Here is a 14842-nt window from a genome sequence, read left to right as displayed (position 1 = left end):
TCTACAAAACATCGCCGGCGTGAGCGCCGCTGACAACCAGCGACGCAGATGATCTGTTAATCTGTGAAAACTGCTTAGAGCGCCCTGTTCGGTTTCCTTCCGGTGTGGGCGGGACAGACCCACTTTGAAAGCCAATCACTTCGCGCAATAAACCAGCCGCCCTAAATTACAAGAACATGATTGGCTGTTTCTATGGGCAGCCCTTTATATTTACTTTGTTGAGCTTTAAGAGACATTGTTTGTCTGTGGTGTCAAAATGTGGCCACATTGCCGCACACGGCCTTTTAACAATATTTAAAAGTTTATGAATGAACTGACATTAACTTCGGTTGGATGAAGAACACTAATATTAGCATCTCGCAACAGGTAACAGTTTCCATGGCAACGCGCTCGGAGGCAACATGGCGTTCCTACAGTGGAGTTGTGAGGATGTTGCAGGATGGATTGAGTCTTTAGGATTTCCACAATACAAAGTAGGTAAACATTCAGCTTGCTCAACAGAGATATTGACATTGAGTAAGTGCCTGTCAGCCTCCGAGATGACATTTCACTTCTCAAAGCTCTGACCGTGTTATTTATTTTTGTCGCAGGCATGTTTCACGGACAACCAAATTACTGGAAGAAAGCTCATATATGTAAACTGCGTCTACTTACCAAGACTTGGGATCACAGACTTTACAGACATGCAGGTATCTAAAAATACCTTTGTTCTGGCCTGCAGCAAATATAGCTCTTACTGTGGACAGTTGTTTGCATATCACAGATGCAGAGTCACACAGTGTTCAAAGAAGTTTCCACAGCCTGATAATGATGGCCTTCTTAAAGTGCTGCACTGCATATACTCTAACCATCTGGTTCGAAAGCATTCTCCTTTTAATGACTTTGCCTTAATTGATTCAAAATGTCATAATTAATTCTCATAATAGGCTAAACACATTAAGCTTTTTCAAGCTTTTTAGGTTCAGCTCAGCAACTTTTGTCATGGTTTAAAAAAGCAATCAGACAGTTAGGCAGAGCTGTATCTTTAATTGTATTCCTAATGTGCCTCCAGTATGTTTTAAGTGGACTTTAAACACCAGAAAACTGGTATGCAGTCCGTCTCATCTCGTACCATCAGCTGCACATCCCATTTGGAACTTGCACACTTTTTCTTTGAACAGTGTGACATCCAATTAAAGTTGTGCTTTGTAACCTGCCAGCAAACACCCCAGATCAGCTGTATCACAAGCATGCTTTTGCAGTTAAAGCAGCTGCTCTCTCCCTGAGGTCACAACTAAATTGGCTAAAAGCACCTTTATGGGTTCAGTTCTGCTTCAGTATAGCAGCATCAAACAAAAAAAAAAAAGGAATTGGCTTCTCTTGGTGAACGTAAATGCACAGAATCTTGAGCTAGACAAAGAACTGTCTATATATTGTTTAGTTGAGATTTATATTGGTTTAACCCCTTGAACCTTTTCGTTTCATGATGCCACAATCTTGGTGAGTTCTCTTTGAAAGATAATACGCTCTCACTCTCAGTAGGTTTACAGTGAGTGAGAAAATATAAATGCACACCTTATCAAAGACACAACCCTGCTGTGCACCCTGCAGGTCATCTCTGCTCATGTGCGTAAGCTACTGGGGATCACAGAGGCACTGTGGAGTCACAGCATCGCTGAACCTCGCAGGGACAGCGCGGGCCTGTTCTTGGAGAAGAAGAGTCGGACAGGTGAACGGGCGGACAGCCTCACCTATCAGCATTTCCTGGATGACATGCGTCAGTGAGAGAGAGAGAGAGTCCGACATGAATCACAACAGTAAAGCAGCACAACAAAAAAAACGAGACATGTCAGTGTCATTTCTTATTGCCAACTGCCTGGTCGCGATGACTCAGATGAGACATTCAGAACAGGTCATGTGCAGGCCTTGTCATTAACACTTCCCACCAGCAAAATGCTTGTATGTTGTTGTGGCTGGTGAATAAGAGTTTTTTTGTGTGTGTGTTGGTTCCCAGCATGTATTCAGTTTGATAATTAGTTCTGAAATGATTATCTGAAGGGAGTTTTCCATACATGTTGCACACAGCACACACATACAGTGGCATAAATACTTTTAATATTGACTATAACCATTGCTATTGATTTTAAGTTGCGTTGTAACTGGATGGAGCTATTGTTCTAATGTAATAAACCTCTTGGTGACTCTTTGGATGACAACAAACAACTCCTTTCAAAGTGCTAAGAGGCCCCAGGAGCAGTATAGGTCATTGTTCTTGGGGATAAAAAAGAAAAAGAAAAAACACTGAGTCTGCGAGTCCACAACCCCTGTATAGAGACGTATGCACGTTTAGGCTACTTTGCCAACTTGCACAAAAGGCCATAGGATCATTGCATCAGATAGTGGTGGGTCCAGTGCCAAGCAGACCCACAGGGAGCCAGGGCTTTCAGTTTCTGCCAACTCGACACTTTCTTGCCAGTAATCTATGTAATACATGCAGGAATATAAAGCAGCTGTAGCCTATACTAAACTTGGCTTTATCCAGGTTGTACTGAACAGCAAATGTTTTATCTGAAGCATTTGGATAGATTTTCAGCAAGATTCTTAATTAGACCTTTATTGGTGATGGTCTGGTTCATGTGTGACTACACCTGGTTTTACAAACCTCTTTTATTTTTATTTTATTGTTTAATTGAATTCTTAGTGAATATTATAGGCTTGCTGCATTTCCATGCAGTAGAGTTCAACCTACATGAATAAATTATGATGCCTGCCTGTGAGATAGGCTAGGAGGCACTGCATCTGTCTGTGCACACAAATGGTCTCTGTGCAGCTCGCAGCGCACCGATTACCATTCCGAGCACAGCACCTCTGGTCAGAAATGGAGCCGGGTCGGTGGTTGACAGTAGTCCGGGGGCAGAAAGGGGGGGTGTATTATGGCAGCAACCTTTCAGTCAATCTGGATTAAGTCGCACTGAGCCCTGCGTCGCCAACAAAACCCCGTGAAAGCGAGTCGAACATCTGGCTGGATTCAGCACAGCACCAGTCACTCACAGCGCTGTAGTTATTAGAGCAGCCTGTCGCTACAAAGGCGTTTTCTCTTCTGGAGGTGCATACAGGCGGATGCGCAGTAGAGGCGATCCCTCACAGCTGCAGCCTCGGAGCCACACTGGGACCCTTCACGTTGCGTTTCCCAGCATTTTTCCACCAAAAAGGACAAATCCGAGTTTCATTCCTCCGGTGGGAGCGGATCGCGGAGGAGTCGTCCTTTAGCCCACCTGCTGGTTATGGATTTCTTGAAGGACATCACTGGTTTCGCAGGCCGTCACATGTTGTAGGAGCCAAGACGCGTGTTTCGGGACACCTGAATTTGTCTAGGAGGCACCGTCGGTCCCATTTTAGGAAAGCCACTCTCAGTATGCTCACAGCCCTCTTCAGCAGAGATAAGCTCAAACCCACCCTCCTCTGACTTGAATCCATGTTTCATCTGCAAGGTAAATTCACTATTACATAGGCAAGAAATGATGATGATGTGAATTGTAGCCCCTGAACTCTCGGGGAACTGCCTTTCAAGAGACGCAGCATTGACTTGAAGTAGTTCTCTCAGGACCCATCTGAAAGGGTTCAGGTTCTCCCCTGTGACAGGTGTTGTGGCTGTAACTCACCAGCCCAGGAACTGTACCGCAAGGTCACAAAAACCAGCTCATTTGCCAAAGACCGCCGTCAGATTCTTTATTTTTAGTATCCACTTGGCTGAATTCTGTGTTGTTGTTCTTTTGTTTTGTTTTTTTTCTCCCACAGGTGAAACCGAGAATCGTGTCTTAATGTGCCCATTATTCAGGATGCGTGCAGGATGAGATTGCTTTCAAATGGGAGCTGTGTTTGACTGTGTGTTTTATCAGCACAGAGGACCAGTGATAGCCTATCTGCTGGTCTGTGCTGAGATCAAATCTATATTAGCCTAATAATAAAATGGACTGATTTAATAGGATGAGTGAGTGGGCAGGGGGACATGTTGTCAGGTGACTATTGAAAACCAGGGAAAATATGGTGTTAGAGATTTATATAAAAGATGAGGCATAATGGTCCTGTATTATGCCGAGTGTTAGTTATCACATATCTTATTATTCATGAGTGCCTGAGGCTCCATTGTAACTGCTACACCAGTGAAACCAGGCCCACACCTCATTTTGCTGCTTCTATTTGCTCTTACGGCTATGTTTATGCACTCAGTGATGAGGCTTATATGCTGCTACCTTTCACTGATAGCAGAGAAGTGATATGTGGTTCCCCAGCACCGAGGCTGCTCTGCACACCAGCTCCACGTTCGCTGACCCAATTTTTTAACTCACCACAAAATAAGGTTTTATTTTTGCTGAAGAAGTGCTTCCATTAAGATATGAAACACTGAGATTATTTGACACACACGCACACACACCTGGTGCACATGTTGTGTGTGTGCGTATGGCTGCTCCTTTTTGATTACACAACACAATAAGAGAGAGAAGATTATACATAATTTAGCCTTTTGGTTGCTGTGTAAGGTAGAAAACATATGATCTTGGGGGTCTTTGAACAAGGGGGAAATGAGAGAATAGGTACTGGTCATGGATTTTATTTAGGCTATGCGTGTTCCTGACATTTAGACGTGAACACAAACCCTTGTAATAGAGCAGAGTATATCACAGAGAAAGGCAGGGATTTTGGCTTTTTCCTATATTACCTGTACCTGAAATTCCACCTGGGAATTGGTATACTTAAGAATCTATAGACCTGCGGCCCCATGCTGTGGGAGGAGGCCATATTGATATTCAGAGGTGGTGTTCTGCATCTCCTCCTTCCAGAAGAAAATCCCAGGTCATAAGCCCCTCACATCAGGGCACATCACAACAGTGCCAGAATTAAGATCCAAAGTCAGTGATCAGCATTTAAATTTGTCTCCTGCTTCAGTAAGAGACAGCAGCTACACTGAAGTGTTTTGTGCGTTTCTGTGCAATTGTTGTTTATTTGTCGGACTTGCGCTTCAGTCATGAGATATCCAGCATATCAAGGTAGCACGAAATTTCCTGTGATGCCGTGTGAAGTAAAACACTACAAGGGGGAGTTGTAAATGCTGACGAACAGCGCTTCTATTGATGCAGTGGGGTCTACTTAGTATGCCATCCCCCCGGCACACATGCACACACACACACACACACACATTCACACAAAAGCTTTTCTGACAAAAAAAATAATTTAGGTTTTTATCACACGCAAGTCTGGGTAATAATTCAGTCTCCAAAATATGAATCCATTACAAGATTAGCTGAGTTTACAGTCTCGTCTCACAATGCAATGTCATAAATGTTACAATGGATCTGCTCCGGCCTTCAACCAGAACCTTGAGGTCCTTCCTTCCAGAGAAGACTCTTTGTTCTAAATATTATTAGGTGATCTGAAAATGAGCCACTGATTGCATCTCTACCAAAACTGACGTTTTCTGTGTTGCCATGGCATCAAGGCTGTCACCCAAGAGCTATCCCATTCTAACATTGGCAGACTGTAGGAAAAGGATGTCACAGCACATACCCACATTCACAAACACAGATGTGTTAGTTAAACGGTCCATAGCAGCATCAATGTTTGGTCAGGATGTTTGGACTCGAGCTACATGAGCATTTACCCGACACAATAGAATTTCTACCAGCTCAGTCAAAATATGATCCACTTCAGCAGCTGCACAAGCTCCATTTGGTCCCATAAAGCAGGCAGAGGACCTATTTCACTGCTTCGTCGATACCATTTTACCCTCATGTTGCAGCATCAGTTTACCTCCTTGACACAACAGAGTTTATTTTTGGCACTAGCGCACGTCCAGCTGCCTTTCCCTGAGTAACCCAGGTAAGACACTGCCGAGATGCTGCCACTGTCTAAACTTTGGTCGAGGCATACCTAGCAGACTTCCTCTCATTAACGTCATCTTGCGGGATGCTTTCCCTGGTACCCTACCCAGATGTGGATTCACTCACATGAGCTACAGCATAAGTTAGACCATCTGAAAAAATATCCCCCATGACCTCACTGGCCAATTGGCATGCAGTATGCTGCATAAGGCTGTTCTTGGCGAATGCTGCCCCAGGGACACCATAGATACCCTTTCCTACAGTACACGGCTGCTGCTGCTACTGCTGCTGCTGCTGCTGCTGCACATGAACGTCTGTCTCAATAGCTGGGGGTTGTTGTGTAGTGTGGTACCTCTATTAGGCACAAATCCACCCACTGGTGTGCGTGTGTGGGAGTGTGCTGTCAGTCTGTTCTGTTCTCTGAGGGTGATAAGACCTGCTCAGAGGTAGTAAACGAAAATTTGATTGACTAAGAAGAGGATTATGCTTAATGCATCAGTAGAATCTGATTTCTTGTTTACTTGTGGCCCTCCCAAGTCACCTCACCAGAATGAACAGCCCAACCTGGAGGATAATGGGTGTGACATTTAAAAGATGAAGTGCATGATTGATGAATGCATTGATTGATTATCTACTTATTTGTTCATGTACCTGATGAGTGCAACCTGTTATGCAAATCTCCCTGGAACACCCATAATTAAATGCAAATTAGGGAGACGGCTACAGATATTTCCTGCCCCATCTCAGCAGCGAGGGGCTGTCCTTTTGTCCTCACAGAATGAATTCTGTAGGGATTACCGTTGCAACCATTCTCTTCACGTTTGGCTGAGTTTTCAGCAATGGAAAAAAGCCCAATCTCCACAGAGTGAATCAATATCACGTCTTCAGTGCCATTTGAGTCTGGAAGTAGCAGGTCCTCTCCACCTCATTGCACATCCAGAGGCTGTGCCATTCAGAGTCAGAACAAAAGGTGGTAGGCACACCAACATGAACACCTTAAGTTTTGCAGGCTAACCTCGGATACACATGCACACCCAAAGAAAAGTAGATAGAAACTTTCCACACAGGTACTTGAAAACTGCCACACACAGCTTTGCAGCAAAGAGTCATGATAATATAATGACTCCACAGACTGTTTCTCAGCAGCAGATCTTTGCACCACTGCACCTCAGACTACAATCGGGGTTCTTGTGTTGGCCATTGTAAAAGTGGGCCAAGAGGGACATTGATGTATTGCTGCTCGATCAGCAATATTCATGATAATGTCACACCCAGTGTTCTTCTTCCAACAATATCATCCCTCCCCTTGCTATTATGAGTCACTTTAAAGTGACCTCTCGCCTGTCTCCTTGTCAGGCTGTGATACATTCTACCCAGCTGTCAAAGCGTAACCATTTTCAGTGGATGCCCCCACTCCCATTCTCAAGTGAAAAACATGCTCCCACATGACAGCGTAACACTCCTGTCCTGTCTAATACTTTCTGTGGTATTGTCTCTCTTATATGTTCCTCATACTCCAACTGTCAAGGTCATTACACCATGTAATATGTGTCACAACTCTGGTGCAAGAGAAGCGTCTGAACCAAAGAAGGTACTAGGTTGAATGCTAGATTTCTACAGTATGCACGCTCTCCAAGACCCACCATGGACAATAGAGGCATTACCAGCAAACCACAGAAAGCTATAATCTTACATCATTTGCCATTTTCTTCATTACTTAAAGGTTAGCCTTTGGATTTTTACTACAGTTGTGGGATTGGATCTCTTGTTCTCTGTGCTTGACTGTATTAGTGTTCCTCTCTGTAAGGGGACACTCAATGGGGTGAACATTGCATTTTCAACCAAAATGACACTAAATTTGAGTTCTAAATACAATCTCAGCTAATGTCAATCTTGCTTTGGGACATTGCATTGTGCACCTGCAGAACTGTGATTTGATCTCCACTTTCTTAGTTTTATGACATGCTATATCCCTGACATGGTCTCAGGATTCATCAAATGGATCCCTCCTTATCCCCCATCTCAGTTGTGTCATAAGTAAGAGTAGCAGCAGAGAGAAAATCAATAGAAAGGCATAGCACATCCTCAGTAAGGCACTGGGCCCAATCATCCCTTCCTATTGGCCGTGTGATCCTGGAAGATATCCGTCTAATTCTGATGAGACCATGGACTGCCAGTCTAGACTTTCATCCTTCTGTACACAAACATAAAAGGACTGGCATTATCATATCAAAAAAGAATGAGCAAGGGAGCAAAGGCTAAGAAAAAGAGCTGTCACAAATATCACACAAGATTACTGGGGATGTTTCACTCTCAAATCTGCAGGTGACTAATTAGTTTCATGTCTAATTGCACAGCATTTATTGTTTGTTCAGGCATTCACTCACTTAGCTTCCTGCTCAGAATTTAGACTCTGCTAATCTTAGCTGTGAGCTGCAAAGGACAGTGATTCAAATTTGGTGGAAAAGCTTTAGGTATACAGAACAGGATTCCAGAAAAAGAGGGATTTTTTCAATGCACGTGTGACACACATGCAGCAAGATAAAGATCATACAATTTCATAAATTACCCTTTCCTTTTTCGTCTTTTTCAGGTGTATGAACCTGACTGAAAAGCCAAATGGAGTCTCTCCTGGTTTACCTGATAGTGCTTGGTGTGGCTGTGAAGGCCCATAAAGTTCAAATCTGCCCCAAACGCTGTGTCTGCCAGGTGCTTAACCCCAACCTGGCAACTTTGTGTGACAAGAAGGGGCTGCTGTTTGTGCCCCCAAACATCGACAGACACACAGTGGAGATGCGTCTTGGGGATAACTTTGTAACCAGCATAAAACGCAAAGACTTTGCTAATATGACCAAGCTGGTAGATCTGACGCTCTCTCGGAACACTATTGGTGCCATCGCGCCTCATGCCTTCAAAGACCTAGAGAACCTACGAGCCCTACATCTCGACAGTAACCGGCTAACCCACATCACCAACGACACCTTCAGCGGCATGTCCAAACTGCACCACCTCATCTTGAACAATAACCAGCTAACCCACATCCAGATCGGAGCCTTCAATGATCTGACAGCTCTGGAAGAGCTGGACCTATCCTACAACAACTTGGAAAGTGCCCCATGGGTGGCCATCCAGAGGATGTCCAATCTCCACACCCTTAATTTGGACCACAACATGCTCAGTTACATTCCAGAAGGCACCTTCTCTGGGCTACAGAAGCTCAAAAGGCTCGATGTGACCTCCAACAAGCTGCAGAAGCTGCCTCCTGACCCCGTTTTCCAAAGGGCAGGGGTCCTGGCTACCTCTGGGATAATGGGGCCTTTGTCTTTTGCGTTGAGCTTCGGAGGGAACCCTCTGAGGTGTAACTGTGAGCTGCTATGGCTGCGGAGGTTGCGTAGGGAGGATGATTTGGAGACATGTGCTTCACCACAGCACCTCTCTGGACGCTATTTCTGGACTGTTTCAGAGGAAGAGTTCCTCTGTGAGCCTCCTCTCATCACCAGGCACTCTCAGGTATAACCTTTGAATTGAGCTGTGCACTGTTAAGACTTAACACTCACTACTGTTACACTGTCTGAGCCAGACATTGGATTCTGCCTCAGTTAATCCAAGGTGGCACTTTGTGCTTTCTTTGACTGTCACACCAAATATTAGCTTTGTGAGCCAGAGGAGTCTTACTAGACTTGCAGGTTCATCTGGGCCACACAGCAAACTGGAAATTGTAAAGTACATGGGATTTACTTAAAAAATGTAATCAAACTGTGGCCTGTGGAGAGTTTTTAGAGAAGTTCTTTAGCAGGATTTTCTGTTATCATTTTAATAAAGCTATTTGCAGGTTTTTGATGGATCTGCAGTGAAGCTCTTATTACACAGTGAGAGCTTAGTGATTTAGCCCCTGATTCATGCATCTAAACAAAATTATCTGATCAAATCCTTGCCAAATAACTATAGCTATATAATCTAATTTATATTCAGCACACCTATTTTGCATAATTGCAGAGAAAATTATCTTTCACTTTGACTCTACCATGTATACTGCAATGAACTGTCATATTGATTAGCTCGCCTTCATAATCATGCTAATTCAATACTTTGACAGTGATCAATTGTTGATTATATTTACAGGGAATAAAGCTTTTAAAACAAATCATCAAAAGAGCATTGCATATAATGTCTCAATTATTCAGACTGTCTTGGTAAAGCTCAAAAGACTGTTAGTGTTTGTCTAAAGTATTTTTCAGTGTTAGGATGTTGTGCATTATCTAATAAATGTGTGTCTGCATTTAACAAATGTCCTCACATTGACTTCCTTATCTCTTTCTGCCTCAGGAGCTACGAGCTTTGGAGGGTCAAAGTGTGACGCTACGTTGTAAGGCCAGGGGTGACCCCGACCCCATTATCCACTGGATTGCCCCGGATGGACGCCTTATGTCCAACTCCTCCAGGGCTGTGGTTCACACAGACGGCACACTGGACATCCTCATCAGCACTGTCAAGGACTCTGGTCTGTTTACACCCCGGTGGCTGTGCTTTTGCTGTTGACAGAACGAAATTTGTTGTTTGCTTGTGTACGCAGGAGCCTATAGGACTGAAGTATTTGCAGACACACAAGGTGATAACGTTTCGAGTGTGTAGGAGTGTGAGCTTGCGCAATGATAAAGGCCATAATAGAATGAAAAGGGAGTTTTTCACCTTGATGGTGAAGTTTCCATCATGTGTCTGCGCCTTTGTGTATACTTCACATATCTACACATTTCAGTTAGATGGTACTCTTTTTTTTTTTTGGAAAGCAGCCCCTTTAAAGCTCCCTCACCTGTTTATCTATGTGCGAGACTACTTCTTAGCCAGGAGGAACCTTAAGGTTCTGACAAAACTCCAATGATACTAGCATTTGTTATTTTATTTATTTATTTATTTTTCTTTTTTCCCCCATGTGCAGCTAAAACATATGATTATGCGCTTTAGAGCTGCTGCTGTCATACTTTACCACAGCTTGCTACTGTGGCTAAGTTAATTAGCCCCTTTCTCTAGCTACTGTATGTACAGTACTGTACTCAGCAGACATGAGCGTTGTATAAATGATCTCATCTAACTATACAAAAACAAATCTTCAGCAAAATTTAAAACTAGCCTTTTGACGATTGAATACAATTCGTTAGAATTAAATTTGAATGCATGCATGGCCTATAGCACTTAACAATAACAAATTAGATGGAGCAAAATCTGATTTGTGTTCCAGGCTCCTTCACCTGCGTGGCCTCTAACCCAGCCGGCGAAGCCCAGCAGACAGTGGATCTGGTTATTGCTAAACTCCCTCATATTACCAACAGCACAATCACAGAGCAGGAGCCTGACCCCGGATCATCTGATATAGCCACGGTGACCAAGACAGGGGCAGAGGCAGGAGGGGTGCCTCTAGGGAACGCAAAGACAAGTCAGGAGAAAAAAGTAGTAATTGCTGAGGCCACGTCGACCTCTGCCCTGGTCAAGTTTAACTTCCAGAGGAGTATTCCTGGAATACGCATGTTCCAGATCCAATATAATGGCACCTATGATGATTCATTGGTATACAGGTGAGCAGAAATACGAAAATGCTCTTAATTTATGTACACCAAAATAAACACTGCTTATATCTGAATCTGAAGGTATTCAAATAAACATCAGCTCACCAGAACCATATTCCAATCCCATGACCGTTGTTTTACTTTCATAGTCGTCTTTGAATGCTTAAATCCCTTTAGACATTTAGTCATTAAGAACTAGACCTGGTTGTGTACATGATTTTTTGTGGTGTCTATTAATCCTATCAGGAAGACGGACTTATGCACTGTTTCTGACTTCTTATTCCTCGACTCGTAATCCCCTCTTGCCAGAGTGTATCATTTGCAAAACCTTGATAATGCTTAATCAACAAAATCAAAACAGAATGTCAGCAGTAAGCTGTGGACTGATAGGAAGATGAAAGAGTAGTCAGTCAGTGTTTTACAAAAAAGCATCAGAGGCTTTGCACATGCCCTTCTGAGAAACCAGCGTACACAGCATTCTTTCATCTCTGCCTTCCTTCAGTCTGTATTTAGAGTTAATCACTGCGATACGATTGTCACACAGACCCCTTTTTTCCAAACCAACTTCAGAATCAGCATCACATATGGTGTTTAGCGGCGCCTACCAAATTCAGAAAACATAAGAGAGTTGCGTTTGCGATCCTTTTGAACAAACAAAAGCATCCTGCATCCCTAGCTACTGAAGGCAACATTTATCAGTGATGATGCTGGAGAGAATAAATCAAATGTCACAAAACATTATGCCTAGACAGATCTTAAATAGCCTCCTGAGAGATAAATGATTGTCATGTCATTTTATCCCTGCAAAACAAAAAGATGGATAATCTGATTTGCTTCTGTCTGCTTTCATTTAACCCTCTCCAATATGTTTCAGTACTCACAAAGCTTTGTTCCCTCTTTTCACAGAATGATACCCCCAACCAGTAAGAACATCCTGGTAAACAACCTGGCGGCTGGTACGCACTACGACCTGTGTGTGTTGGCCATCTATGATGACCAGGTCACATCCCTGACCGCCACCAGGGTGATAGGTTGTGTCCACTTCACCACAGAACCGCAGTACCTGAGATGCCATTTCATGCAGTCCCAGTTTCTTGGCGGCACCATTGTGGTTGTCATTGGAGGGATTATTGTGGCCTCAGTACTCGCTTTTATCATCTTTCTCATTGTGCGCTACCGGGTGTGTAACCAAGGAGATACAGAAAAGGTCAGTTTGGCATGGTACCCTCTGCTTTGTTCTTTTCCTGTTCATTATCTTTGTTGATATTGGAACAGGAGTGTCTAATAGAATTAGTTTCATTCTTCCCTCTCTTGTTTGCTATTTGTCCAATGTCATGTCAGGCTCTAGAGATGGGGGATATTCGGTCTCTGAGCAGCGATGGACAGCTACAGGGCTGTGGGATTCCCAAGTCCCTCTCCAAGCAGGTTCTACGTCCAGAGAAGAATGACAAGGACTGTCTCAGAGTTGCCCTGCCGCCCCCAGAGCCAGCCAAGCATCGGCCACCGGTTGTTGTAGCCACCACCAAACCATCAGTCCCTGACTGCACTGTCTCTACCTCTGCTGCCAGCCACAGCTGGCACCCGGCCTCCCCAGGCGCTCCAAGGCCCAAACGTTCCAGTGCTCCACCAAAACCCTCAGAGGCTCCCAGAGCTGAAGCCCAGGCAGATGTCGAGCTTGATAACATGAACAGGAATAATTCATCAGAGGTTAAAATAGCTACTGCCGTTGCTTTGGGTGTTCCTGGCCAGCCCACCAAGTGGACATCCGTACCCCGGGGTCCACGGCCCCTCCAGGCCCCTCGACATTACATGACTGTGCCTGCAGGGGCAGTGAGAGTGAACCGCAGGCACTCCCTTAACGCAGACTCATATAGGGAGCGCTGCTATGTGGCCTACCCCAAAACTGGGGCCAGTCTACGCTCCAAGCGCAGCTTGTCGATGAGTGGAGAGCTGCCACAACTTGAGAGCACAACAAATATACGCCGGGCCAGGGACAAACTCTCCAGGTCTGAGTGGCTTCTGGAGAGCACTTTATGATTTGGAGTTTATGACCTGCATTCCCTTGTTTTGTTGGTTTGGATTTGTGGCCCATTGTGGGACAGACAGGGATTTTATGCCTTGTTTTGAGCATTTGTGCTCTTTAATGAGGGACCTGTAAGCTTCTCTCATATATTTGGGAGCAAAGTAGGCGCACAGGGTTATGGAAAACATTTCACATTACATTTGTTTTCTACCTTATAATCTATCAAAGTCTTCTTTATAATGACATTTGACCAAACTTTGATGAAAGGCACAACAGTGTATAAACAACTTCTTGTACAAAATGTTTAGTTGTGTGAGATACTGTATATCTCAATACAACCATAAGTATTCATGTGGTATTGAATGCAGTAACCTGGACATACTGTATAATGAAAAAGAAATGTGGGGGGTGGGGTTATTAATACTACTTGCAGTCTCATTGCCTGTTAAAGTGATACAATCTCTGTAGACTTCAAACATGATTCTTGTCTCCAGCTCTACAGACAGTGACATGTCTTAATTACCTTGGCAACGGTTTGGAGAGTTTACGAATGTGCTTTGCATCCCAGAGGTGTTGGAACAGAATGTAGTAGACAGACAGCCCTCCGTCTTTTCACCATCGACACTCCCAGCCCAGCACAATGCAGCATTTTTGTGGCACAAGTCGACTCAGCCTAATACTGCCCTCCAGTTTGAATCGATACATTTTTATCACATAATTGCATAAAGACTCGGCTCTGATAGGATTCCTGTCATGACTGATTTGAGTGACAACTGAACCAACACCAACAGCATGACAGGTTCGGGAAGTAATCTGATATAACATGTGGATGAGGTCCCGAGGAAAGGTTCATTTACATATTTTTTACTTACTGACGTTATGCCACGCCAATGACAACCACTGTAAATTATCTTGTCGATGTAAGAGAAACGATAATCGCAAGTATGGGAGGACGTCAGCTCTTGATTTTGCTGTTGTTTCTGTTTGATGTTTACCAGTATAAATAAACCAGTGATAAAAGGGACATACTCACATGTATCTTATTTTCAGCTTGCCTTGTCAATTCGCCCAACTTTTATTACTGCGTGAAGTGTCAGTAGCAGAGGCAGGATCATTGCGCTGTAAAGTTGTTTTCTTAAAAAAAGCAATAGCTGTATCCCTTATTTCTGCAAGCTTCACAAGCTAAAGTGTTAATGAAATTTTAGGTTTCAGCAATCTTGCTGCAACATAATTCCCCCTTCTCAGCGAGTGGTGGACCTCTGACAGATCCTGGCCCTGAGCCCTTGTGTTTGTTCACAGAGAGGAGGGAAGCATACTGTGAAACGAAGCCATGCTAGTCACCAGGGAGGACTCTCGCCTGCGCAACTCCACGCTCATCTGACAGCACCGTGCCTGTGCCC

At 44.0% G+C, this 14842-nt stretch overlaps 2 protein-coding genes across 2 annotated transcripts; both read left to right on the top strand.

Moving 5' to 3' along the window:
* Positions 1 to 228: 228 nt before the first annotated feature.
* Positions 229 to 2143, top strand: LOC113149508 (sterile alpha motif domain-containing protein 15). Its single transcript, XM_026341675.1, has 3 exons — positions 229 to 473; positions 591 to 689; positions 1591 to 2143. Exons 1-3 carry the CDS (start codon positions 402 to 404, stop codon positions 1762 to 1764), a joined length of 345 nt encoding a protein of 114 aa, XP_026197460.1. The 5' UTR covers positions 229 to 401; the 3' UTR covers positions 1765 to 2143.
* A 672-nt stretch (positions 2144 to 2815) lies between these two features.
* lrfn5b (leucine rich repeat and fibronectin type III domain containing 5b) lies at positions 2816 to 14461 on the top strand. Its single transcript, XM_026342219.1, has 6 exons — positions 2816 to 3470; positions 8452 to 9368; positions 10185 to 10359; positions 11095 to 11428; positions 12326 to 12626; positions 12761 to 14461. The coding sequence occupies exons 2-6, from the start codon at positions 8478 to 8480 to the stop codon at positions 13454 to 13456; spliced, it is 2397 nt and encodes a 798-aa protein (XP_026198004.1). The 5' UTR covers positions 2816 to 3470; positions 8452 to 8477; the 3' UTR covers positions 13457 to 14461.
* Positions 14462 to 14842: the final 381 nt, after the last annotated feature.

The sequence above is a fragment of the Anabas testudineus genome, chromosome 24 (genome assembly GCF_900324465.2).
Source record: "Anabas testudineus chromosome 24, fAnaTes1.2, whole genome shotgun sequence".
Classification (NCBI taxonomy): Eukaryota; Metazoa; Chordata; class Actinopteri; order Anabantiformes; family Anabantidae; genus Anabas; species Anabas testudineus.
Note: the sequence above shows the minus strand (reverse complement) of the source record. Positions and strands in the feature narration are given on the sequence as shown.

What these genes read in the sequence shown, in the direction of transcription:
- LOC113149508 (XM_026341675.1), top strand. Translation starts at nt 402, where the DNA reads ATGGCGTTCCTACAGTGGAGTTGTGAGGATGTTGCAGGATGGATTGAG. An exon ending in TAGGATTTCCACAATACAAA is followed by an intron (nt 474 to 590) that starts GTAGGTAAACAT and finishes TTTTTGTCGCAG; the next exon opens with GCATGTTTCACGGACAACCA. An exon ending in CAGACTTTACAGACATGCAG is followed by an intron (nt 690 to 1,590) that starts GTATCTAAAAAT and finishes TGCACCCTGCAG; the next exon opens with GTCATCTCTGCTCATGTGCG.
- lrfn5b (XM_026342219.1), top strand. Translation starts at nt 8,478, where the DNA reads ATGGAGTCTCTCCTGGTTTACCTGATAGTGCTTGGTGTGGCTGTGAAG. An exon ending in GATGATTCATTGGTATACAG is followed by an intron (nt 11,429 to 12,325) that starts GTGAGCAGAAAT and finishes CTCTTTTCACAG; the next exon opens with AATGATACCCCCAACCAGTA. An exon ending in ACCAAGGAGATACAGAAAAG is followed by an intron (nt 12,627 to 12,760) that starts GTCAGTTTGGCA and finishes ATGTCATGTCAG; the next exon opens with GCTCTAGAGATGGGGGATAT.